This window comes from Zootoca vivipara, chromosome 5, assembly GCF_965207765.1.
Source record: "Zootoca vivipara chromosome 5, rZooViv2.hap1.1, whole genome shotgun sequence".
Taxonomy (NCBI): Eukaryota; Metazoa; Chordata; class Lepidosauria; order Squamata; family Lacertidae; genus Zootoca; species Zootoca vivipara.
The window spans coordinates 9,261,121-9,285,892 of record NC_142588.1 but is presented as its reverse complement, the minus strand read 5'-3'; the positions used below and the strand labels follow the sequence as shown (position 1 = coordinate 9,285,892).

The 24,772-nt window shown below is 44.8% G+C and overlaps 2 protein-coding genes across 5 annotated transcripts in view; one reads left to right on the top strand and one right to left on the bottom strand.

Moving 5' to 3' along the window:
- Positions 1-20,092, bottom strand: part of NICOL1 (NELL2 interacting cell ontogeny regulator 1) — a 24,437-nt gene extending 4,345 nt beyond the window's left edge. Inside the window, exons 1-3 of one of the 4 annotated variants that reach the window (XM_088670014.1) lie at positions 19,961-20,092; positions 10,117-10,258; positions 4,037-4,125 (exon numbers count right to left, since the gene is read on the bottom strand). In XM_088670014.1, the coding sequence (XP_088526140.1) occupies positions 4,037-4,125; positions 10,117-10,237 (210 nt within the window). In that variant the 5' untranslated portion in view covers positions 10,238-10,258; positions 19,961-20,092. Of the gene's footprint in view, positions 1-4,036; positions 4,126-10,116; positions 10,264-12,381; positions 12,502-12,763; positions 12,865-19,960 lie in introns of those variants that run through there. The other 3 variants (XM_088670013.1, XM_035138647.2, XM_088670015.1) reach the window with 3 other exon arrangements.
- The window catches only part of NELFA (negative elongation factor complex member A), a 23,005-nt gene continuing 16,390 nt past the window's right edge, over positions 18,158-24,772 (top strand). The window contains exons 1-4 of the mRNA XM_035137437.3: positions 18,158-18,660; positions 22,258-22,429; positions 23,332-23,493; positions 24,298-24,387. Coding sequence (XP_034993328.2) covers positions 18,409-18,660; positions 22,258-22,429; positions 23,332-23,493; positions 24,298-24,387 — 676 coding nt within the window. The 5' untranslated portion in view covers positions 18,158-18,408. The remainder of the gene's footprint in view (positions 18,661-22,257; positions 22,430-23,331; positions 23,494-24,297; positions 24,388-24,772) is intronic.

Below are 24,772 nucleotides of genomic sequence, written 5' to 3'. Positions count from 1 at the left end.
TGTTATTGCCAAATGCCAATGTGTTTGCATCGTTAAGTTTGTTATGAATAAAAAATCATTTTAAGTCAGAGCTTAATAATTATTTCACTATCAATATACTTCTTCTTAATTGTATTTCAGTTCAACAATTTGTGATTTTGTATTTGGAAAAATGAATAAAAATTATTCGAAAAAAGAAAGCAACTGCATTGCAGCACAAACCTACTCAGAAATAACCCCCAAAATCTGTATAGGAATGCAGCTTCTCCTCAAATACGCTGTGATGCTAACAGTATGTGCCTGCTTCTGGTTCTCTCCCTGTCTTCTAAGCACTTGCCCAATTATTTAATCAAGATGAAGCTGAATTGAAGGGCACAGTAAGGTTACTGCAATGATGTAGCCTTGGCCTGACAGGCAGCTCTCTCTCTCTTTCCCACTAAATGTGCTTCTTTGAAATGCAAGCAAGGTGAAGTCCTCAAGTTACCATCTCGGTGGCATAACAGAAGCCCGGAATCTTGACTCAGCATCCCTTGCTCTTCAGCTATCATGTAAATGAGCTCCAAGAATGTGTCAGCAGTTTTGCTGCAGGAGTTACAATTTAGGCAAACACACTTGTCTTGTTTGCCCATCTCGCTGACAGCCAACACAAAGCCCGTCTAGGGTGGTGTTCAATGAAGTTTTACACAGAGTGGACTCGCTGAAATGAATGAATGTGACTGCTAGGTCCACTAATATCAATCCTCTGAGTAAAACTTAGTTGAATGCAATCAATAAAATAAAATAAAATGTCACCTTTGCTAACTTAAATAAGGTTCTGCTGTGAACTGAACTGAATTATGACATGGGCACAAAGTTCATCTAATAAGCTGTGTGTACAGTTTCTTTCTTTAAACATTTGTGTAATTTAAGGGGCATTTTAGATAACTGTGGTTAAACCACTGAGCCTAGGGCTTGCTGATCAGAAGGTCGGCGGTTCGAATCCCTGTGACGGGGTGAGCTCCCGTTGCTTGGTCCCAGCTCCTGCCAACCCAGCAGTTCGAAAGCACCTCAAAGTGCAAGTAGATAAATAGGAACCGCTACAGCGGGAAGGTAAACGGCGTTTCCATGTGCTGCTCTGGTTTGCCAGAAGCTGCTTTGTCATGCTGGCCACATGACCTGGAAGCTATACGCCGGCTCCCTCGGCCAATAATGCGAGATGAGCACGCAACCCCAGAGTCGGTCACGACTGGACCTAATGGTCAGGGGTCCCTTTACCTTTACCTTTATCCTCCTTATATTAAACCTATTGATAGAGATTGTGAAAAAAGAACCATTTAAGAAGCCCCAGGAACATAGAAGCCCACTCCTAGGGACTGAGGTCCCTTTGGCCTCCTTAAATTTTTTTTGAGGGGGTCAGACCGCTCCCAAAGTTGATGAGCATTGCCATTCAAACTGTGATCAGTTATGTGGGGGCAGGGCTTACGTGACACTTCCCCAATATTTTATTAAAGTTGGCACCCTTGACTAGGAAACAATGTCCATTTCCTTCATCTTTCCGTGAACCTGTGGTTATTTTCCAGGGAGAGCCACAACTCTGGTTAAAATTCAATTTCTACAAAATACTGCATATGCAAATGCTATGCAATTTTATGTCCCTGGGCCCAGACCTTTTGAGTACCTTGTAGTGTCCCTGCAAGGAACAGCATTTACGGAGAGAGATCACTAGATTTAAGTGAAAGGAGAGGCCATGAAAGGTGTTTGTTTTGAACTCTCGACAGCATCCCGTGTTGCAGATGGAAACCACCTCGGTTAGTGTGCAAAAGAAATGGAAATAGGACAGGATTGCTCTCTAGGAGAGAAAAAGGGAAGTGGTGGGTTGACTGGAGCTTTTTTCACTTACTGCAGGCATAAGCAAACTCGGCCCTCCAGATGTTTTGGGACTACAACTCCCATCATCCCCAGCTAACAGGACCAGTGGTCAGGGATGATGGTAGTCCCAAAACATCTGGAGGGCTGAGTTTGCCTATGCCTGACTTACTGGCTCTACAGCAGGCATCCCCAAACTTCGGCCCTCCAGATGTTTTGGACTACAATTCCCATCATCCCTGACCACTGGTCCTGTTAGCTAGGGATCATGGGAGTTGTAGGCCAAAACATCTGGAGGGCTGAGTTTGCCTATGCCTGGCTCTACACTAATGGCCAGGTTTTTCATGACTAATTTTTTAAAAAAAGAAAATGCTCTCTTAGGACACTTTAGTCAGGACTGGAAAAAAGTACCATAGTGGCTTGGAGCAGTGGATGAAATGAGGAACTGATTTCCTCCTCCCTCACAAAATAAAGTTGCTATCTGCGCTGGAATTCCTGTTCTTTTAACTCTGGTGACCGAAAAGGTACTTTTGCACATGCGTTGGCAATATTCTCAATTATTAGTGCACGTATTCCAGATCTCAGCTCGGCAGCACATTCTGGGGCTCATCCAGTCAACAAATTAAATTCCCAGGGCCCTGATCTTAGGGACGGAAAAGAGTAAAAAATCCAGCTGAAAAGCTCTAACCAGCAGCATTTGTGGGAGCTGAAATGTGGGATCTGTGGTAATCCACTCAGCCAATGGAGGGTGTGTTTGCAGCCTCTGCTGTTGCCAGGCAAACTTTGAACCCAGTTAACAACTATAGTAACCATTGCTGTTGATCTACTTAATTGAGTATGTACTTGAAAGCAGCTTGGGGACCAATACCGAAATCAGAGACTTAGAAGAAACCCCCATTCTGTGAGAACTACTTATTGTTTTCAGAATAATGTGTTGGTGCTATGTGGACATTTTTCACCCCAATTTTGTATCTGTTTAATTCTTACAGCATCTGGTTGTAGAACGTTTTTTGTGTGTGTGCAGCCAGCCAAAGCTATCAAATAATAATTCTCAGCAAATAATCCTTAGCAAACCATGCCTCCTAGGTTCTTTCAGGAAAGCCATGTCAGGTTAAATTATTTGGAAACTGGCTTCCAAACAGTCCGTGTGCATATTGTCAATGAGTTCATACTTTCTCCCTGCTCAGATTTCACAAAGTCTGCTCCCTCAGCTTCTGCCTTCTCTGAATATTAAACAGTTGAACCGAAGCACATAGTTTAAGAAAAAGTCATGCTTGCCTGAAGGTGCAGAACATAAAGACTCGTAATAAATAAATAAGGAAATAATCCCCCAACGCAGGTTTTCTTTTTGGCTGGGGTGGGTAAGTAAGTGGGTCTTCTTGAGGAACACACTGGAACTCACTAAGAATTTTTGCTTTTCTGATATTGGGAGCCTCCACACTTGCACATTAGATGAGCCAATCTTTGTTCCACATTAAATCCCAAACCCTTTAAATTCCGGTTACAGGTAGGTAGCCGTGTTGGTCTGGGTCGAAGTAAAATAAAAAAATTCCTTCAGTAGCACCTTAAAGACCAACTAAGTTTTTATTTTGGTATGAGCTTTCGTGTGCATGCACACTTCTTCAGATACACTGAAATAGGAGTCCCCAGGCGCTTATGTGGAGAAGGGGTGGGGAGGGGGTGGGGTGGGGAGGGGGTATCACTCAGAAGGGTGGTGGAAGTGGGTGATTGACTGACTGATAGCTGTTGATGACTGCAAATGACTGCAAATGGTTTTGCATGAAAAAGCAAGGGTTGAGATAGCTGAAGATCGCTTTATCATGTATAATGTGATAAGAATCCTATGTCTCTGTTCAAACCAGGTCCCTCCATGATTCCTCCTTTAAATTCCAAACCAGTCTTTAAAACATTTTGCTTTTCCTAGAACTGGCATTGTGTGCCGGTTTGCAAACTATTATTACCTTTTGGATGGTTGACTGATTTCTGGGCATGGGCAAGAGTACACACACAATGGGGCAAGGAAACAGAAAGAGAGCAAGAAATGGGCTCTAACAGGGGTAGAGACAAACGATTAATGTGGGAACAGAGAGAGAGAGATAAAGAGGACAGGGGAAAAGAGCACGACCACCACCCCACACACAATTGCTCTCTTTTGGAAGAGCGTTAAAAGAAACAAAAACGCGTTGTGCCCATATTAAGAAACAAGCCTTACCCGTGAGTCTAAGTTGTATGCCGTTTTCTTTAAATCTTGCAAAGCCCTCTGCATGAATTCAAACGCATGGCAGTCAACACATGGGCGACCTAAGGGAGGAGAAATGTTGGCAGACAAGCAAGAACTGTTAGTGGAAATGAAAACAAGGAAAGAAGAGCCTGCTGGGCCAAACCAAAGGTGCAGCAGAATCCAGCATCCTGTTCTTCTCACAGGGACCAGTCAGATGCCTACGAGAAGCCCACATGCAGGACCAAAGCACAACATCACTCGCCCTACTTGTGATGCCTGGCAAATGACTCTGAGACGCATCATTTCTGACAGTGCAGGTAGAATGTAGCAATTGTGGCTACTATAAGCTCCAACATTTTTCTGATAAAAATAGGGATGTCGTAGTCAACAACAACAACAACAACAACAACAACAACAACAACAACAACAACAACAACACCCCACTCATCTGATTGGGTTGCCCCAGCCGCTCTGGGTAGCTTCCAACATATATAAAAACATTAAACATTTTTTAAAAAAACTTCCCTATACAGGGCTGCCTCCAGATGTCTGGGGGGTCGGGTAACTCCAAACCCTCCAACTAAAACTTGGTCCCTACTCCTGCCCACCTAGCAGTTCGAAAGCACAAAGTGCAAGTAGATAAATAGGTACCGCTCTGGCGGGAAGGTAAACGGTGTTTCCGTGCGCTGCTCTGGTTCGCCAGAAGCGGCTTAGTCATGCTGGCCACAAGACCTGGAAGCTGTATGCCAGCTCCCTCGGCCAGTAAAGCGAGATAAGTGCCGCAACCCCAGAGTCGTCCGTGACTGGACCTAAGGGTCAGGGGTTCCTTTACCTTTACCTTTAAGGAAAAGCGGAGGACACGGGTGGTGCTGTGGTCTAAACCACTGAGCCTCTTGGGCTTGCCGATCGGAAAGTCGGTGGTTTCAATCCCCGCGACGGGGTGAGCTCCCCTTCCTCGGTCCCTGCTCCTGTGAACCTAGCTGTTCGAAAGCACGTCAAAGTGCAAGTACTGGTAGATAAATAGGTAGCACTCCGGCGGGAAGGTAAACGGCGTCTCCGTGCGCTGCTCTGGTTTCACCAGAAGCGGCTTAGTCATGCTGGCCACATGACGCGGAAAAACTGTCTGTGGACAAACGCCAGCTCCCTCGGCCAGTAAAGCGAGATGAGCACCACAACGCCAGAGTCGTCTAAGACTGGACTTAACTGTCAGGGGTCCTTTACCTTTACCTTTTTAAGGAAAAGCAGGGTGTTCTGGGATCAGATAAGAAACTGGGACGGCTTCTGTAAAACCGGGACTGTCCCTGTAAAATAAGGTCTGGGCTAGCAGGCATTGGCAGCGTTATTCTAACCTCCTTTTAAGCCATCCAAGTTTGTGTCTAATTTAAAGCCATCTAAAATTGGCAGCAGATTCCGTTGTTTTAATTATGCACTGAAGAAGGACCTCCTGAGTCTTCCAACATTCACAGGATGACTTCACAGAATGACTGCCTAGTATTTTGACAGATGGAGAAAAGCGCTCTATATACCCAGTTTCTCTCTATTCATTACTTCGCCGGTTTGACGAAAAAAGCTTTCCCCAACTTGCTGCCTTACAGATGTTCTGAACTACATCTCCCATTAGCCCCAGCCAGCAGAACTAGCAGGGGTCCAGGCTGGGGAAATGACTGTTTTAGTCAAATACCCAAAGCACGCACAGAAATATGTAGTGTATCAATATATGGCAATCTGCCTAAGAACAGCATGAGTCCGATAGCTTTTCCATACTCAATACAATTTCAGCTTTTGTTTTTGAGTCCCTGTGACACAGCGGAAAATTGCACAATGCCCAAGAATGTCTGCAAAGGGCTCAGCATGAACTATCCTGACATAGCAATTTTGCCACTGGGTCATGACTTCGCACAAAATAACATCCAGGTTCCGCTCAAATTTGGGAAGGAGTCCCTGGCTCACAATCTGAGAAACAGCACGTGCCTCAAACGCCCGATTGATTTGTACCTCTAGCTGAATCTCAAAACATAAACAAACAGTCTACCCAAATATCAAAACCAAAATTGAGCATGCAAACTAAATGAGTACCAGGAAAAGTTAGATAATTGGGAGTTTTGAGCAACTGAATTTGAGCTCTGCAGTCTGGAGAACAGCACCAGCACAGAGATGGAAAGAGAGAAAGATGATCAAAGTCAAAAGCTGCAAAATTATTATGTGCAGAGCAACAGGGCAAGTTTATATCTCTTTACAAAAAAAATCATTAATATCTGAAGCAAATATTAATCATCTCGCTTTACTGGCCGAGGGAGCCGGCATACAGCTTCCGGGTCATGTGGCCAGCATGACAAAGCCGCTTCTGGCGAACCAGAGCAGCACACGGAAACGCCGTTTACCTTCCCACTGTAGTGGTACCTATTTATCTACTTGCACATTGACGTGCTTTCGAACTGCTAGGTTGGCAGGAGCTGGGACCGAGCAACGGGAGCTCACCCCCCGTTACGGGGATTCGAACCGCTGACCTGATCGGCAAGCCCTAGGCTCTGTGGTTTAACCCAAAATGCCACCCGCGTTTTGGGCAGTACTTTCACTCAATTTCCTTCCACGGTGATGATTTCCAACACCTCCCACACAGACTTTCCCCTCCACCCTCATTTTTGCTACCATTAGGACCTTCCTTGTGATTTGCCAATGGGATACATGAACATCCAAAGGATGCTCTTGGGAAGCTGTCCTGTGCCTGGGAGTTAAGTCTGCATACATTCAAAGATTTCGTCTTACACAAAAAATTAGCTATATTAAAGTTACCAGGAAATACAAAAGCTGGTCAAACAGGCAGATGTACCCAGTACCACATACCCTTTCGCCATCCTGAGTTCAGATAAGCTCCCCAAAGTAGTGCATGCAAGTTTCTGCCTTTGGGCAACCCACGTGCAGGATTCAAGCACAGGGGCGTTATTCCATCTGGTCTCCAGCAACTGGTATTCTCCAGCTATGGAGGCAGAGCTTAGCCATCATGGTTAAGTAGCCTTCAATAGCCCTCTCCTCCATGAATTTGTCTAATCCTTTTTAAAATACACCTAAATTCATGGTCATTACTACCTCCTGTGGGAGCAAGTTCCATAGTTTAACTGCACTCTGCATGAAGAAGAACTTTGTTTTATCTGCCCCAAACATTTCAATGGGGAGTTTTGTTGGATGTCTAAGAGTTCTAGCGTTATGAGAGAGGAAGCGAGAGGTGGGCAGGGACCTTTCTCTCTCTCTCCACTTTCTCAATGCCTTGCGTTGAGAACTTCATAAACTTCCATCGTGTTTTCTGACTTGGCTTTTCTCTAAACTAAAAAAAGTCCCAAACGCTGCAACCTTTCCCTGTAGCAGAGTCGCGCCATCTCCCTTGATCAGTGCTGTAAGCCACCCAGAGCGACTGGGGAAACCCAGCCAAATGGGCAGGGTATAAATAATAAAATTATTATTTTGTTGTTATCTTGTTGGTTGGATTTGCCATTTTATTGCCCATTCACTCAGTCTGAAGAGGTCCTTTCGGAGCTCTTCGCAATCTCATTTTTGTTTCAATAACTCTGAACAACTTAGTATCATCCGCAAACTTGGTCATCTCACTCCTCGGTCCTAACTCCAGATCATTTATGAACAAGTTAAAAAGCACAGGTCCAAACACCAGTCCTTGTGAGGGACTCCACTTTATTCTTCGTTCCATTTGGATAACTGTCCCTTTATTGCTACCCTTTGCTTCCTGCAACTTAGCCAGTTCCTGATCCACCGGAGGACCAGACCTCTCCTCTTATTAGCTGGAACCAGGGGTCCCCTCCCTTCAGTAACTGCACAGATAAGAATTAACGAGCAGTTGATAGATTTATAGTCCTTTTATTACAACATCATGTTGCAAGTACAAGCACACAGCTCTCCGCAATGAGGGCAGTTGGCTAGTTTAACCCTCCTTCCGGCTTCCGCAGCATTTTGGGCACCAACGGGAAGTTCCTCTGTCCCTTTGACTCAGACCTCCGAGTCCGTCGGGGGTCCCCACGCTCACAAGTGACGTCTCAACTAGCTGCCCCCTCCCTTCTGGTTCTGTTGTCATTATATTGTAACTGGGTAATTCCCCCCCCCTAAAAATGCCTCAACATTTCATGCCAATAGATGGAAAAGAAAGACAAGCAGGAGAGCAGTGGAGTCTTGCACTGAAACACATGGAAAACCTATAGGATGTGTGGTGGATTTGATCATGATTTGTAGCTTATGCAAATCGCTTTTCTGACAACACTCGGACTATGGATGATGTTATCACAGCACATAGGAGTGTGGCGCCATAGATTTTCTTCTACTACAGAAGAATATTGAAATAGTTCGTATATAACTTGAGATATATATGAATGTCTGCAGTGCTTTTTTTCCTAAAAAAATGTTTAGGAGTACTCTCATTTTTCTACTCATATTGAAATACTGCCCCTCAATATTAATAATAATAATAATAATAATTTTTTTATTTATACCCCGCCCATCCCCAGCCAAGGCTGGGCTCAGAGCGGCTAACACCAAATATAAAACAACTAGTTAAAATACAATTCAACAACAAGACTAAATACATTAAAATTAAAATTAAAAATGCAGCCTTATACAAAAGGGAAAAAGAAAGGGGAAATGGGGGAGGGGATCAGGATGGCTCCAGGCCAAAGGCCAGGTGGAACAACTCTGTTTTACAGGCCCTGCGGAAAGAAATCAGGTCCCACAGGGCCCTGGTCTCAGGAGACAGAGCATTCCACCAGGTTGGGGGCCAGTGTTGAGAAGGCCCTGGTTCTAGCTGAGGCTAATCTGATTTCCTTCGGGCCCTGGACCTCTAAGGTGTTACTATTTATGGACCTTAAGGTCCTCTGCGGGGCATACCGGGAGAGACGGTCCCGTACGTACGAGGGTCCTAGGCCGTAAAGGGCTTTAAAGGTCAAAACCAGCACCTTAAATCTGACCCTGTACTCCACCAGGAGCCAGTGCAGCTGGAAAAGCACTCAATGAGGCCAAACTTAGATTCACAAAATGTTTAGGGGTATGCATACGCCTGCGTATCCCCATAAAAAAAAACCACTGCATGTGTGTGTCTGTGTAATAGAATTTGCACCGACAGACACAACCTCCAGCTCTGAGGGCCTTCTGGCGGTTCCCTCACTGCAAGAAGTGAGGTTACAGGGAACCAGGCAGAGGGTCTTTTTGGTAGTGGCACCCGCCCTCTGGAACACCCTCCCATCAGATGTCAAGGAAATAAACAACTATCTGACTTTTAGAAGACACCTGAAGGCAGCCCTGTATAGGGAAGCTTTTTAATGTGTAGTGTTTTATTATGTTTTTATATATGTTGGAAGCTGCCCAGAGTGGCTGGGGCAACCCAGTCAGATGGGCAGGGTACAAATAAATAAAGTATATTATTATTATTATTATTATTATTATTATTATTATTATTATTATTATGGCTAATCCAGAGTTCACAAATTTGTTTTGCATACTGATGCTTCTTCTGAAGGATTTGGGCAGGGTTGTAATGGCAGCAACAGAATAAATTAGGAGCTGCGTGCAAACATGTGTATCATAGACACACACATAAGGAACATGTATAAAGGGACCCAGGTGGCGCTGTGGGTTAAACCACTGAGCCTAGGGCTTGCTGATCAGAAGGTCAGTGGTTCGAATCCCTGTGACGGGGTGAGCTCCCGTTGCTTGGTCCCAGCTCCTGCCAACCTAGCAGTTTGAAAGCACATCAAAATGCAAGTAGATAAATAGGAACCGCTACAGCGGGAAGGTAAACGGCGTTTCCATGTGCTGCTCTGGTTTGCCAGAAGCGGCTTTGTCATGCTGGCCACATGACCTGGAAGCTAAACGCTGGCTCCCTCGGCCAATAATGCGAGATGAGCGCGCAACCCCAGAGTCGGTCACGACTGGACCTAATGGTCAGGGGTCCCCTTTACCCTTTACCTAATTGAGTGGATCTTCAGCAAGAAACTGCAGCCAGTGGCAAACTGTGATTTGTGTAAAAGGACTCTTGGGGTATTGACATGAGACACTAAATAGGACGCAGTACGTACTTTCAGCAGGGATTGTTGTTCCTGATTCTTCTTCAGCTGTAGCTGGCTTGGTAGAAATAAGCCCAACTAGAAGCATTAAAGGCACTAAAACGATCACTTTGCTTATGCAAGGCTTCAGCATTTCGCTAGTGGCGTCTTCCTCCTTCACTAGGGGAAACAGGAATTCAGAGACAAAGTAGCATTTTGAAGTTACATTATTTGGATGGACGATGGGAGAAGGGTATTTCTGGCCACCCTGCTAAGCAAACCCAAGTTTTTATCAACAGAATAGACAGAGCAGCATCAGGAACACATCAAAATCCCCAGCTAATTCCATTCATCTTAATTAGCTCCATCTCTAGTCACGTCCATGAAACTGAAAACAAATTAATAACTGATAAAAGGGCCAAGTATCAGGACCCAGGTGGCTGCTCAGCCTCCCTGCCTAACTGCTAATGTGCAGTTTGTCTGGATTGGAGAGAGAATGACAGAGAGGGTGTTTAAAGGGTGTTTTGAGGGTGCTCCCTATTTACGTAAGTGGGGAAAGACTACTGTAACCTGCTTTGATTCATTGTGATAAAAGGCGAGTAAATAAAATAAAGCCTTTAAGAACACACACACACACAATTTGATCCATTATTTGATCATGTGTATTAGCATAAAGGGACCCAGGTGACGCTGTGGGTTAAACCACTGAGCCTAGGGCTTGCTGATCAGAAGGTCGGCGGTTCGAATCCCTGTGACGGGGTGAGCTCCTGTTGCTCGGTCCCAGCTCCTGCCAACCTAGCAGTTTGAAAGCACGTCAAAATGCAAGTAGATAAATAGGAACCGCTACAGCGGGAAGGTAAATGGCGTTTCCATGTGCTGCTCTGGTTTGCCAGAAGCGGCTTTGTCATGCTGGCCACATGACCTGGAAGCTATACGCCGGCTCCCTCGGCCAATAGAGCGAGATGAGCGCCGCAACCCCAGAGTCGGACACGACTGGACCTAATGGTCAGGGGCCCCTTGACCTTTACCTTTTACAGGGCCAAGCAAATATCATATGGTTTCTTAGCCAAAATACACCACTACAATTTTGTCTAGCCCCATACTATTTGCTGCTTTGTTTACAGTTGCATGGATGTGCCTAAAGATGTGGGTCGATATACCGGTAAATCTCTTAAGGGTTTGTTACAGGTGGCCAAATTATTACCTGAGAAGCTGTGAAACTTCAAGTCTTACAAACTTCACTGTGCAATTTTATTTATTTTTAATTGAACTGTTAGATTTCACAGGTACAAGTATCACACAGCTGAAAATGTGTTTCAGCATAGCACAAATGTTTCATGACACCAAAACATCAAGGTGGGTTTGAGGATATAATCTCTGCCGCAAACTATCCTAACTTTTTTTTTTTTTTAGCCAGCAGAGTGCCACTTACCGTACGTACATCCATGGAAATCTGCATGTTCAATATTTGCTTTTAACATTTTAGAATGGAATTGTGACAGACAAAATACCACTGCTCTAAACGTCTTGACACCTGAGATACTTGAGCAATTATTAATTTACAAGCCCAGAATATCAACAGTGTGCTGCTATTTAGTTGTTTCTTAACACACTATTGCCCCACCCCCTTTCCTCATAAAAAGCTCAAGGTGACAAAGGACAAAAATCAAACCACAGTTTTAAAGTTCCAAAAACCTTATCCACGAAGTTATTGTGGTATGTGAAGTGGCATTATTATTCACTACAACAGCTAGTCATTTTAAAATGTCACAAACTTTCAAAGGTTGTAGGAATGTTCTTCAGGCACAAATGATCAAAGCAAAATGATAGAACATGTTGCCATGGGGGTCTCATGGTCAAAAGCCATGAAGAAGTGCTGTGAGGGAAGGCAGCATTTATACATGATGATGTTATATAAGAATGCTCATTTGCTATGCACAGAGGGCAATGCTGGAATTTCCCCCATCTTATATCGAGAGCCAGTTACAAAGATGCAGTTAAACAACTGCAAAGGCAGTTCTTCCAGTATGTGGCTTCTGAACCACAGCTGCTGCATGAAAGCACACGTCTGTCAATGGTACGGATAGCCTACCTACAAAAGCCCTGAGTAAAGAATACCAAGGTTGCAATTCCGAATAAAATTGCTTAACACAAACATATTATTTCGCATAGTTTCCATTCTTTAAATAATATTGACTGGAATCCTGAGTGCATTTTAAAATCAGCCGGTTTGCCAGTATATTACATTTCAATCCTCGCTATAATTATCTGCAAAGGCAGGCATCTCTCCAATCCTACCGTTATGTGTTAGGAATGATGATCGCTGCCTAGAAGTGACTCCAGCTCCATGGAAGTCTTTGTTGTATGGAATGATGAAAAAGCCTTCTCACTGCACCCGTCAAACAAACATTGTCTCTCTTTTCCCAAAGCAGCTCTTGCTTGTTTGGTCTCTCAGCCCCAGCAGCAGGCCAGCTTATCACAAGAGCCGGAGCAAGGAAATATGGCAAGAGGAAATCACCTGTTTCCAGTCAGTTACCTTTGCCGTTTATTTTTTTGCACAGCGAGTGATAGCTATTCAGTGACAAATTACAGCAGGAGACGAGCCAGTGCAAGGCATCTTTTCAGTTTTATAAAACGGGTGGGAAAACCCCCTTTGCAGCAAATCATAAAATAGAAATACCTGGTGTCTTTGTGATGGTCTCTTTGAATGGCTGCTGCAAACTGCTAGTGAGCATCTCTGAGCATGTGCACTGCCTCTCTTTATCCTTCCCTGAAAGGGGCGAGAACCTACCATGGCAACGCCGCAGAGCGCTCTACTAAAGGAGAGAGGCTTAAAGAACAATGGGCTCGGCATTGCTGCTTTATTATGAATGGTATCACTTTAAAGAGGGAACCAACACCCCTACTGAAAAAAGTCAACCAAGACTTGCCTTAGTTTTAATCCCAAAGCCACAGTACTGTACTGTAATATCTATACCAGGACCATCTAAAATATGATAGAATCACGAACATTTCCCCCCAAAACAAAATAAATAAATCCCTTCCAGTAGCACCTTAGAGACCAACTAAGTTTGTCATTGGTATGAGCTTTTGTGTGCATGCAAACTTATTCAGATAGTAGAAGTTTTTTTTTTTCAAGTTCCCCAGAACTCTTCATCAGGCTGAACCTCCTCACCCCTACCCAAGGATGGGAGAGAAAATAGGGAGCGGGATTTTATCCCTAAGTTTGCTGCTCTTGAGATGGAGCGTACAAGACGTAATGAGTCACAACTGGCACGGAGGAATAAATTAAGTTTAGCTATCTTTTCTTGCCACCAGTCTCTTAACCAATCAAATCCAATCTTCATCATGCTTTTTTACACAATTACACCCCCAACCTCTGGGTGTGATTGATGAAAGAGTCAGCATATTGTAAAAATAGCATTTCAAATTGTAAGAGAACCATCTGGGTTTCATGAAGTCTCCACATTGGCCCCATTGATCATGGCCCCAGTGCGTATATGTTGCGTCCCATATGTGTACAGAGGCAGAAATATATTTCTAAATACAAGGGTAGAAAGTTTTATGCTAATAAGGCAAAGGTAAAGGGACCCCTGGCCATTAGGTCCAGTCGTGACCGACTCTGGGGTTGCACGCTCATCTCGCATTATTGGCCGAGGGAGCCAGCGTATAGCTTCCAGGTCATGTGGCCAGCATGACAAATCCGCTTCTGACAAACCAGAGCAGCGCATGGAAACGCCGTTTACCTTCCCATTTGGAGCGGTACCTATTTATCTACTTGCACTTTTGGGTGTGCTTTCGAACTGCTAGGTTGGCAGGAGCTGGGACCAAGCAACGGGAGCTCACCCCGTCACAGGGATTCGAACCGCCGACCTTCTGATCAGCAAGCCCTAGGCTCAGTGGTTTAACCCACAGCGCCACCTGGGTCCCTTTATGCTAATACACATGATCAAATAATGGATCAATTTTTTTGTGTGTGTTTTTTAAAGGCTTTATTTTATTTACTCGCCTTTTATCACAATGAATCAAAGTAGGTTACAGTAGTCTTTCCCCACTTACGTGAGCATCAAGTGAAAATCACGTAAATAGGGAGCACCCTCAAAACACCCTTTAAACACCCTCTCTGTCATTCTCTCTCCAATCCAGACAAAAAAACACTGTATCCAAAAATATCCTCAACTAGAATGGAAGGTCTGGGGCCAGCTGCTACCCTGCACATTAGCAGGTTGCCTCCAGTATCTTTGAGGCTTCCTCTGCTCTCGCTGACGTCCTCTACGGGTTTTGGGGAGGGTCTCCTCATGAGCTACGAGGACTTTCCAGTTCTCTCCTGCCATTTTGAGGTTTGAATTGAATTTTTTATTTACAGCACCGTCCGTATGCGCAGTCACACGCATGTCTGTCACATATAAGTTGGGGGGGGGCATGCACAATGCACATGGTGTAATGTAGTTGCAGAAACAAGCGACACTGTTCCAAATACAGAGTTACCTCAGGACATTCAGGACCCAAGAGTAGGTTAGAGAGTGGAAAGCTCTCTTAAATGGTGTATGCAGTGTGTGAAATTTGTTAATCACCTTTTATTTGACTGAGGCATAGGCGAACCAGATAATAATAATAATAATAATAATAATAATAATAATAATTTTATTTATACCCCGCCCTTCCCAGTCAAGACCGGGCTCAGGGTGGCTAACAACAAATAATATCAACACAAGTATAAAAGAAACAATTCAGTTAAAATGCAGATTAATACCATGTTAAAATTCAATTTTAAAATTAAAAATCTACAAAGAAGATAAAAACCATTATGAGATAAAACCTTGGGGGGGGGGTAACCCCGGGGTCAGACTGCGTCAGTCCAAAGGCCAATCGGAACAGCTCTGTCTTGCAGGCCCTACGAAAAGATGACAAATCCCGCAGGGCCCTAGTCTCCTGAGACAGAGCGTTCCACCAGGTCGGGGCCAGTACTGAGAAGGCCCTGGTCCTGGTCGAGGCCAGCCTAACCACCTTGTGACTCGGGATCTCCAGTATGTTATTATTTGTGGACCTTAATGTCCTCTGCGGGTCATACCGGGAGAGGCGGTCCCGTAGGTACGAGGGTCCTAAGCCGCATAAGGCTTTAAAGGTCAAAACAGCACCTTAAACCTGATCCTGTACTCCACTGGGAGCCAGTGCAGCTGGTAAAGCACTGGATGAATGTGATCCCACGGCTGGGACCCCGTAAGGAGCCTCGCTGCGGCATTCTGCACCCGCTGGAGTTTCTGGGTCGGTTTCAAAGGCAGTTTCAAATGCTTCTGGTAGGCCAGAAGCATTTCTTATGCCACTCTCCTCTTTTCCAGGATAAACATACCCAGCTCCCTCAACCGCTCTTATAAGGGTTCGTTTCCAGACCCTCGATCATCTTACTCATCCTCCTCTGCACATGTTCCAGCTTGTCAACACCCTTCCTAAATTGTGGTACCCTGATCTGGACACAATATTCCAGGTGTGGCCTGACCAAGGCAGAATAGAGTGGTACTATTACTTTCCTTGATCTGGACACTATACTTGATGCAACCCATAATAGCATTCACCTTTCTCGCTGCTGCATCACCCTGTTGAGTCATGGATTTCTTCACAAGTGTACACATCTTTTATGTACAGTGGTACCTCTACTTACGAATAACTCTACTTACGAATGTTTCTACTTATGAATGGAGCTCCGTCCGCCATCTTGGATGCGGTTTAGATAGGATTTTTTCTACTTACGAATTTTTAGATAGGGTTGCTTCGACTTACAAATTTGTTCTCCCAATGCATTCCTATGGGATTCGACTTACAACTTTTTTCGACTTACGAATGTGCATTCGGAACGCATTAAATTCGTAAGTAGAGGTACCACTGTATAATGCTCCTCCTTCCAAATTCCTGTTTGGTCTATTCCTTTTGAACAGGTTATACCCCCTAATTCCTACATTCCAGTCATGAGTCATTCCACCAAATTTCAGTAATGTCTACCTGGTCATATTTGCCATCCTGTATTAAAAGCTCCATTGAATCTTGCTGGTTTCCCATACTTGACAATATGTTTTAGACTGTTATTATTTTCCAGAACTGACCTTTCCAGAACTGTTTTGACCTTGAGTAAGTGTCAGCCAAGAGACTGGCTATTGTAGATAGAATCCAGAAGTGACCTCAATGAATTAGAAATGCCAATTTCCCCCCTTGGTATCCACTCTTGAGAACAGAGCTTTTTAGAGCTAGTTATCGGACCAAACCCTTTCCAGCTTCTTTAAGAAATGCCTTTATTAAGCTGTGTTTCCAAGTGATGCCCACTGGAGGCTTAGATGGCTGCTACAAGGTCCCATACACAGAGAAACTTTGTATTTGTGGTCAACCTCAGGTGGAAGACACCACTCATTATCTGTTAGTCTGCCGCTTATATAGAGACCCAAGAGATCATTGGGTTTTTTTCCATTTCCCTGGCACAAATGGTTCAGTTTCTTTTGAGTGACATTAATAGCTTTGTAACACGAGAGACCCAGGTGGCTCTGTGGGTTAAACCACTGAGCCTAGGGCTTGCTGATCAGAAGGTCAGCAGTTCGAATCCCTGTGGTGGGGTGAGCTCCCGTTGCTCGGTCCCAGCTCCTGCCAACCTAGCAGTTCGAAAGCACATCAAAATGCAAGTAGATAAATAGGAACCGCTACAGCAGGAAGGTAAATGGTGTTTCCGTGTGCTGCTCTGGTTCGCCAGAAGTGGCTTTTTCATGCTGGCCACATGACCTGGAAACTATACGCCAGCTCCCTCGGCCAATAATGTGAGATGAGCGCGCAACCCCAGAGTCGGTCACGACTGGACCTAATGGCCAGGGGTCCCTTTACCTTTACCTAACACAGAGTAGCCCTCTGTGAGACTGTCTGCAAATAAACAAACAGCAAAAAAAAGGAGTTATATAAAATCCCTGTAAATTCTTGTGGTGATTCAAACCTTGAAGCATGGGGAGTCCCCCCCCCAAAAAAATTGGCAGAATATTTGGATATGTATATACAGTATATCATTTGGATGGTTTAATGTGATTTGATTGAATTGTTAACTCAGAAACTTTAATAAAAATGATTTTTTAAAAAGAGTTCTGAAGCAGCAAAGTGAAAAACGGTTGCTCCGTCCCGTGGAAACCGCTGCTCTTCAGTAAAAGGGTAAGAGCATTGGGAAATGATCCATAATGAATTGGAAAAAAAAGTTTAAAAGTACCCCCCCCCAAAAAAACCAGAGTCCTTTCTGTTGGGGATAACTCAGACCGCAATTCCCAGGTGTCAAAAAAGGTGATTTATGTATGTTACGACAGTGGCCCGTGGCCCGTGTTTTGTTAGCCCCAAAATGGAAAATGAGCGAGATCCCAACTAAAGAAGAATGGCAACTTAAGTTGACAATTTATGCACAACTCACAGACCTAAACATATAGACTTGGAGAAGAACAAGAAGAACATACGTTTAGCGAAGACTGGAAAATGTTTATTGAATATATGGGAAATACCGGTAGTTGGGTACAGCTGAAAACGCTGGCAGCTTTAAGAGAAATTCAACAGTAAGTAAGTTTTGATGGATGCAATAAGGCAGGGGTGGCCAACTCTCAAGAGACTGCGATCTACTGCAACCTGGTCCTTTTCCCAGCATGCACTTTCGTCTGAGTTGTGTGTTTTGAAACAAGGGGGTTTAGGGGTTTTACCTGGCACAGGTGTGCCATCTGTCTTAGCAAAGTTTCCTATAGACTTCGGACATTCGCATGTGATGTTGTGTCAAAATTTCACCTCAATCGATCAAGCGGTTTTGTTGAACATTGGAGACGAAGGAACATACCCAGTTTACACCCACACCCACACATATCTAATTTATTTATATAATTTATTATTTACATTTATATATAGAGCACAATTTAAAGTAGGCTACTCATTTTTACGTCCTTAAAACATCAATGACTTCCCTTCTTCTCTTCCCATGGTTCATTTTACATATAACAGCCGCTCTTCGACCTCCTCACAAGCCCATCCTGGCTGGGAGGCGCCATCTTCCCGTACGGAAAAGCTCCATTTTGCTGCCCGGAAGGAAGCTCGCTCGCCCTGATGTGGGCGCCGCCATTTTGCACGGCGAGCTTAGCTCCGCCTGGCTCTTAAGAGCTCGTCAGCCTTTCGCCCCGGCGCGCGGGCGGCGCCATTTTGCGTTACGGACGGAGAGGCGGGAAAAGGGGCTGGGGCCTTGCGGCCGTACTTCCTTCCTTCCTTCCTTCCCTCCCTCCCTCCTCAACCAACCCTCCCTCCCTCCTTTTTTTTTTTAGGTGTCTTCATAAAATGCCCGCCGAGAGCCTCCTGTCCCCTCCCCCCCGCTCCAAGATGGCGTCGATGCGGGAGAGCGACACCGGCCTGTGGCTGCACAACAAGCTGGGCTCGGCGGACGAGCTGTGGGCGCCGCCCAGCATCGCCTCGCTGCTCACGGCCTCGGTGGTGGACAACATCCGCCTCTGCTTCCACGGCCTCTCGTCGCCCGTCAAGCTCAAGCTCCTGCTGGGGATGCTGCACCTGCCCCGCCGCGCGGTGGACGAGGTGAGGCAAAGAGAGAGAGAGAGAGACCCCCGAGGAGGAGGCCGCCCACCCCCTAACCAGCCGAGGGGGGAAGCCGGGACTCCCCCCCCGGAGGTCGGGCCCCCCACCGTCGCTTTGGCCGTCCTCCTCCCCTCGGGGTGGGCGCCGCATCCTCCTCCCCCTCGAGGGACGGATCCGGCGGCGAAAACTCTCCTGCCCCCGAGGCCCGTCGGAGTGAAGCCTGCAGAGGGAAAGGGGGGGGGTCCCCTCCTCCGCCCCAGGGGTGGGACAGGGGGCTCGGGTGGAAGCACATCCCCTCGTCCCGTACATGTAGCACCGTAGGCAAAAGGCTACACTCCCGCCGTGGCAGACGGGTGCCAACGACAACAACACCACACACATAGACGCACGCACCTATATACACACGCACAGCCACACACCAAGAAAGGGCTCGAAACTATCCCCGAGGTCCGTTGCAGCCAGACCTGCAAGGTGGGTTTTCCTCCTTCACAGGGGTGGGCTGCAATTCCTAATTGAATGATATTTTATTTATATATATACACACACAAAAAGACACTCAAACACTCAAACTTTTCCCGAGGTCCTTTGCTTACCCCGAGGTGCACTTTCGAAGGGGTGGGCTGCACTTCCTCATTGAGCGATCTGTTATTTATAACAAATTTTTTTAAAAAATCATAGAATCATAGAGTTGGAAGAGACCACAAGGGCCATCCAGTCCAACCTCCTGCCAAGCAGGAAACACCATCAAAGCATTCTTGACATATGCCTGTCAAGCCTCTGCTTAAAGACCTCCAAAGAAGGAGACTCCACCACACTCCTTGGTAGCAAATTCCACTGCCGAACAGCTCTTACTGTCAGGAAGTTCTTCCTAATGTTTAGGTGGAATGTTCTTTCTTGAAGTTTGAATCCATTGCTCCGTGTCCGCTTCTCTGGAGCAGCAGAAAACAGTCTTTCTCCCTCCTCCATATGACATCCTTTCATATATTTGAACATGGCTATCATATCACCCCTTAACCTTCTCTTCTTCGTGTGCATGCACACGAAAGCTTATACCAATGACAAACTCAGTTGGTCTCTAAGGTGCTACTGGAAGGAATTTTTTAATTTAGTTTTGACTACGGCAGACCAACACGGCTACCTACCTGTAGCTATCGCTTTTATTTATATACATCCACACACAAAACTATTCCCGAGGTCCATTGCAGCAAACCTGCAGTATCGGCTTTCCTCGTTCCCAGGGGTGGGCTGCACTTCCTCCTTGACTGATCACTTATTTATACACATCCACACAAATACTCACAATATTCTTGAGGTCCACCTGGCTGGGTTTTTTTTACCCCCTTTTTCAAAGCAAGGCTCCATAAGTTGTGATCTTTTAATCGGATAAGGCAAAATGTGGACAATACCCTGAGAGAATGCACTCTTGTTTCCGAATTTTTTACAAGTGTCTTTGGGGGCGGGGAAATTGGATGGAGGTGTGCTTCATTCTTTGGGGAAAAAAATATTAGTAGCCAGTAGGCACTAGGTGATTCAACAGAAATCACTGCCGGTTTCTGCACCGATGTAAGTTCAGTCTGGCCCAGCCCATCTCTTGCAAGAGTTTGAAGCAAGATCCCTTCCCAACTTCATCCCAGATTTGGTTTATGCATGCAGTGGAGCTGAATGCTAATGGTTTACTTGGGCTGTTCTGCTTAAAACCACTGGAAGGTGTTTGTATACTTTTCAAACAGCTTCAGGGAAAGACTCCATACAAATGTCTAAATTGATTCCATGTCATCATCTGCTCACTCACCCCCCCAAACCTCTCCCTTCCAGAGAGGAGCACACCTTTTTGCTGAAAGCATTAGGCCATTTTCTGAAGTGTGTGTGTGTGCAACAAACCAAATTTTGGAAAAGGCAACATTGGTTTACAGTGGAACCTCGGATTACGAACACCTTGGTTTACGAATTTTCAGTTTACGAACGCCGTGGACCCATCTGGAACGGATTAATTCACTTTCCATTACTTTCAATGGGAAAGTTCGCTTCAGTTTATGAACGCTTCAGTTTATGAACAGACTTCCGGAACCAATTACACCCATGCTTCGGGTTAAGTACGCTTCAGGTTGAGTACTCCGCGGACCCGTCTGGAACGCATTAATCCACTTTCCATTACTTTCAATGGGAAAGTTTGCTTCAGTTTATGAACGCTTCAGTTTAAGTACTCCGCGGACCGTCTGGAACACATTAATCAACTTTCCATTACTTTCAATGGGAAAGTTCACTTCAGTTTATGAACGCTTCAGTTCATGAACAGACTTCTGGAACCAATTGTGTTCATAAACCGAGGTACAACTGTATTGAAACTAAAGAATAAAAGCACATAAATCACATAGTGCAATGTTATGACTAATTTATGTATGGCAACACAGGCATCTTTAAAATTGCAAAGCCCCACTAGAAAACTGACTGCTACTGTTTGTAGGCATGGGCTCTGGCAGTACATTTATTTAATACTGGCTTAGGAAAGTAATATCTATTAAAGTCTTTTATCATCTGTCAGTATGACTGCCTTAGAGAGGAATTCCCATTTTTAGATAGTATTGATTTGCTGGTCATAATTGGGAAGGTCTAGAGCTACAGTGTGTGGTTTCCAAATGAGCCCGATCCCAGGATTCTGTGATCTTCCAAACCTAATGGTTTATTTCAGTGGGTTTCAGCATTCTAACTCTACATAGTATTATACTTTTAGGTTTGTGCAAGATCATTTTGAAGCATTGCTCTACTAGTATGGGTATGCATTACCATTTTTGCTGTTAGGGCATTGGTGATTGTTTCCATGGGAAAAACAAACTATCAGATATATTGATAGGTCCAGAAAATAGATAGGTAACCATTCAGAGGAAAGCACATACAGTATCTGTCATTGCAGTACCCTATATAATGGACCATTTTATATAATGGGCCATGTTGGAGTAATATTTAGTTAAAATAGCTTGCATTCTGTTTAAGTAGAGGAAAAGAGTTCCTCACTGTGCAATAAAGTATTCTTTAACCTCTGTTAAATAGGAGAGCTCATTGCTATTTAAGTGATATCAGGGTGTGGTTGGGGCTGGCTCAAAAACGTTTTGCTATCTGAGACTTCCCCTTGTTGTGCACTCAAGCAGCTTCTGAGAGTCTGCTGTAGAAAAATTTTGCCACTGCATTTGAGGCAGCAGCGTGGGCATTCCTAGACCCGTTGAGACTCTCTTACTTGTGAGGAAGGGCCTTTCTTCACAGAGAAAGAAATTGTGGGTGAGATGATCTGAGAGCACCTGCACCTTTGCCATTGTGACAAATACCGTTTAAAGTTTCACTTTGGGGGTAACCTTCCTCCCAACTGCCTTGGAGAGGATCGTAGTAGTGCTGCTGCCCATTTTCCTTCAGTGGTCAGTGTACAGATGTAGGAATGGGCAAATTTGCCTCTGTATTCCCTACTCCTTACTCTACATGTGTTCCTCCTTTGCATCTTTTACCCCAATGAAGGTTTGATCTATTCAGTAAAGTTTTGAGAAAGCAGCTCTTCCCTTTCTTTGAACATTCCACTCTTGATTCTCCTTCCCTCTTCTCTTTTGTCAGATGAAAAATGCACTGACAGAAATCATCCAGCTTGCGACCTTGGATCCGGACCCCTGGGTCTTAATGGTGGCCGATATCTTAAAATCCTTTCCCGATATAGGTTCCCTGAACCTTGATCTGGAAGAGCAGAATCCCAATGTTCAGGATATTTTAGGAGAACTGCGAGAAAAAGGTAGGTCTCCTTTCATGTAAATTCCTGTGAAATTGTTGTATTGTGTTGGCTTTGAAAATCATGGATTGGGCTGTGTTTAGATTAATAGATTAATCCTGTGTTTCTCATGATTTAGGAGTAGGATTGCCAGGTGTTCTGGGTCTGAGGCTCAGAGGAAATATTTTTGGGAGGTGGAACCTAGGGGGGTTCAAAGGGAGCATTTGACAGAAAATGTCACCCGCCCGAGGGGCAGAGCATGAATTGTAGAGTTGGAAAGGGACCATAAGTATCATTTAGTCCAACCCCCTGCAATGCAGGAATATTTCACCCAACGTGGGACCCTGAGATTGAGTCTCATGTTCTGCTGGCTCAGTTATTCCTCGGGATGTGTCTGACGGCTTGGTGGTAAAGCCCAAGGGGCGTGAGATGGCGCTAATAGAGCCTGTGCTCTTGCCACTTTTCCTTGGGACTGAAAAGAAGGCTAAAACCCCATCCTGGTCAGCTTATCAGACCTGGCCTGCTTATGAGGCAAGGTGAGGGAACCACCAGTGGAACAGGGGCATTGGCCGCAGCACTGAAATCTCACAAGATTTCAGTGTGATCCCGCTGGAAGCCGGTGCTTCGTGGGCACTGCCACAAAACAGGTGAGAGAAGCCCATTGTCAGCAGGGGGGGCAGCACATTTTCGTTTCACTGCTTGATGCCCCTCTCCTGCAGCTTACACTTTGGGTGAGGGCTGTTCCAAAATATAAATTTCTTTGCACAACAAGTTGCAAGATTAAGATAACTTGATGAAATTGAGAAACTGTTTGGTCTTCCAAGTTGGGAGGAAGGTATAGTTGTCTGCCTAAAGGAAGGACCCTTTTCTTAATGATGGTTGTTACAGGAACTAATTTCCTATGTGTTTTTTTTTTTATTACATAGTGAGTGAATGTGAATCATCCGCTATGCTGCCACTGGAGTGCCAGTACTTAAATAAGAACGCCTTGACCACATTAGCTGGACCACTTACTCCTCCCGTGAAGCACTTCCAGCTGAAACGTAAACCAAAAAGCGCTACTCTCCGAGCAGAGCTGCTGCAGAAGTGTAAGTATCAAGACACCTGTTAAGAAAAACACAAGAGGAATAGCCTCAATATCGTACAGAGGCACGTCTATTTGAAAAAGATGCAGCATGCACAGTAGAATTTGAATAGTACCTTAAAGACCAACTAAGTTTTTATTTTGGTATGAGCTTTCGTGTGCATGCACACAAAAGCTCATACCAAAATAAAAACTTAGTTGGTCTTTAAGGTGCTACTGAAGGAATTTTTTTATTTTGCTTCGACTCAGACCAACACGGCTACCTACCTGTAAGTAGAATTTGAGATGCTGAAACCAGTCTTGGTGGAAGCCTTGATGCTTCGTAGCCCAGAACTTTGATCTTCAATTGGTGGGATGGGGCTCTATTTAATATGGGCGACACCAGTTGGAGCCCCACCATTCTCCCCCTACCCAACCCCTCTCTTTAAAAAAGATAAATGTAGAACAGTGAATTTTGACAGCTTTATGTTTTTCTTCTTTCGCTTCTGATTTTTCAGGCTGCACATCTTAAAAGTTCCCTTTGTTCCACAGAGTTGTTTAAAGGGGCAAGAATTATGTCATGTGTGAGAAGGGGAAAGGCAGGCATGCACAATACAAAAGGTCCTTTGGAATGGGTGGGGAAAGGGGGAAGCTCTGTATGTAAATTCAGACTGTATAATTTCTGTATAAATTCAGACTGTATAATAATATGAGCAGTATAATTTCTTTCTGGAGAGGGTCAGGTTTTAATTGTTCCATGAAGAGCACTGTTTAAGAATGGCTTGAGATGTTTTTCTGGTGTAGTATTAATTATAATTATTTTTTGTAGCTACTGAAACCGCACAGCAGCTCAAGAAGACAGCTGGAGTGCCTTTCCATGCCAAAGGAAGAGGGCTAGTCAAAAAGATCGATACAACAAGTAGGATTTTAATTTTCTCTTAGATCTAAGAGACACGTATATACGCAAAGCATGAAACAGCTATTTTGAAGGCTATATATATGGTATGAGTATATAATCTTGGAGTCGCACCCATAGCTGTCAACCCTCCCTTTTTTTTTTTTTGCGGGAAACTCCCTTATTCCAAGGCACAGCTGTCAACTTTCCCTTTTTTTGTTGGAAATTCCCTTATTACAGCGCCGTTTCCTGCTGCTATCCTGGATTGTTAGATATACCATAGACTGCCCCCGGGACAGGTGAGGCTGCTAATCCCTTATTTTCAAATCTGAAAGTGGATAGGTCAGGCTGCTGATCCCTTATTTTCAAATCCGAAAGTTGACAGCTATGGTCGCGTGCACACCCCCCC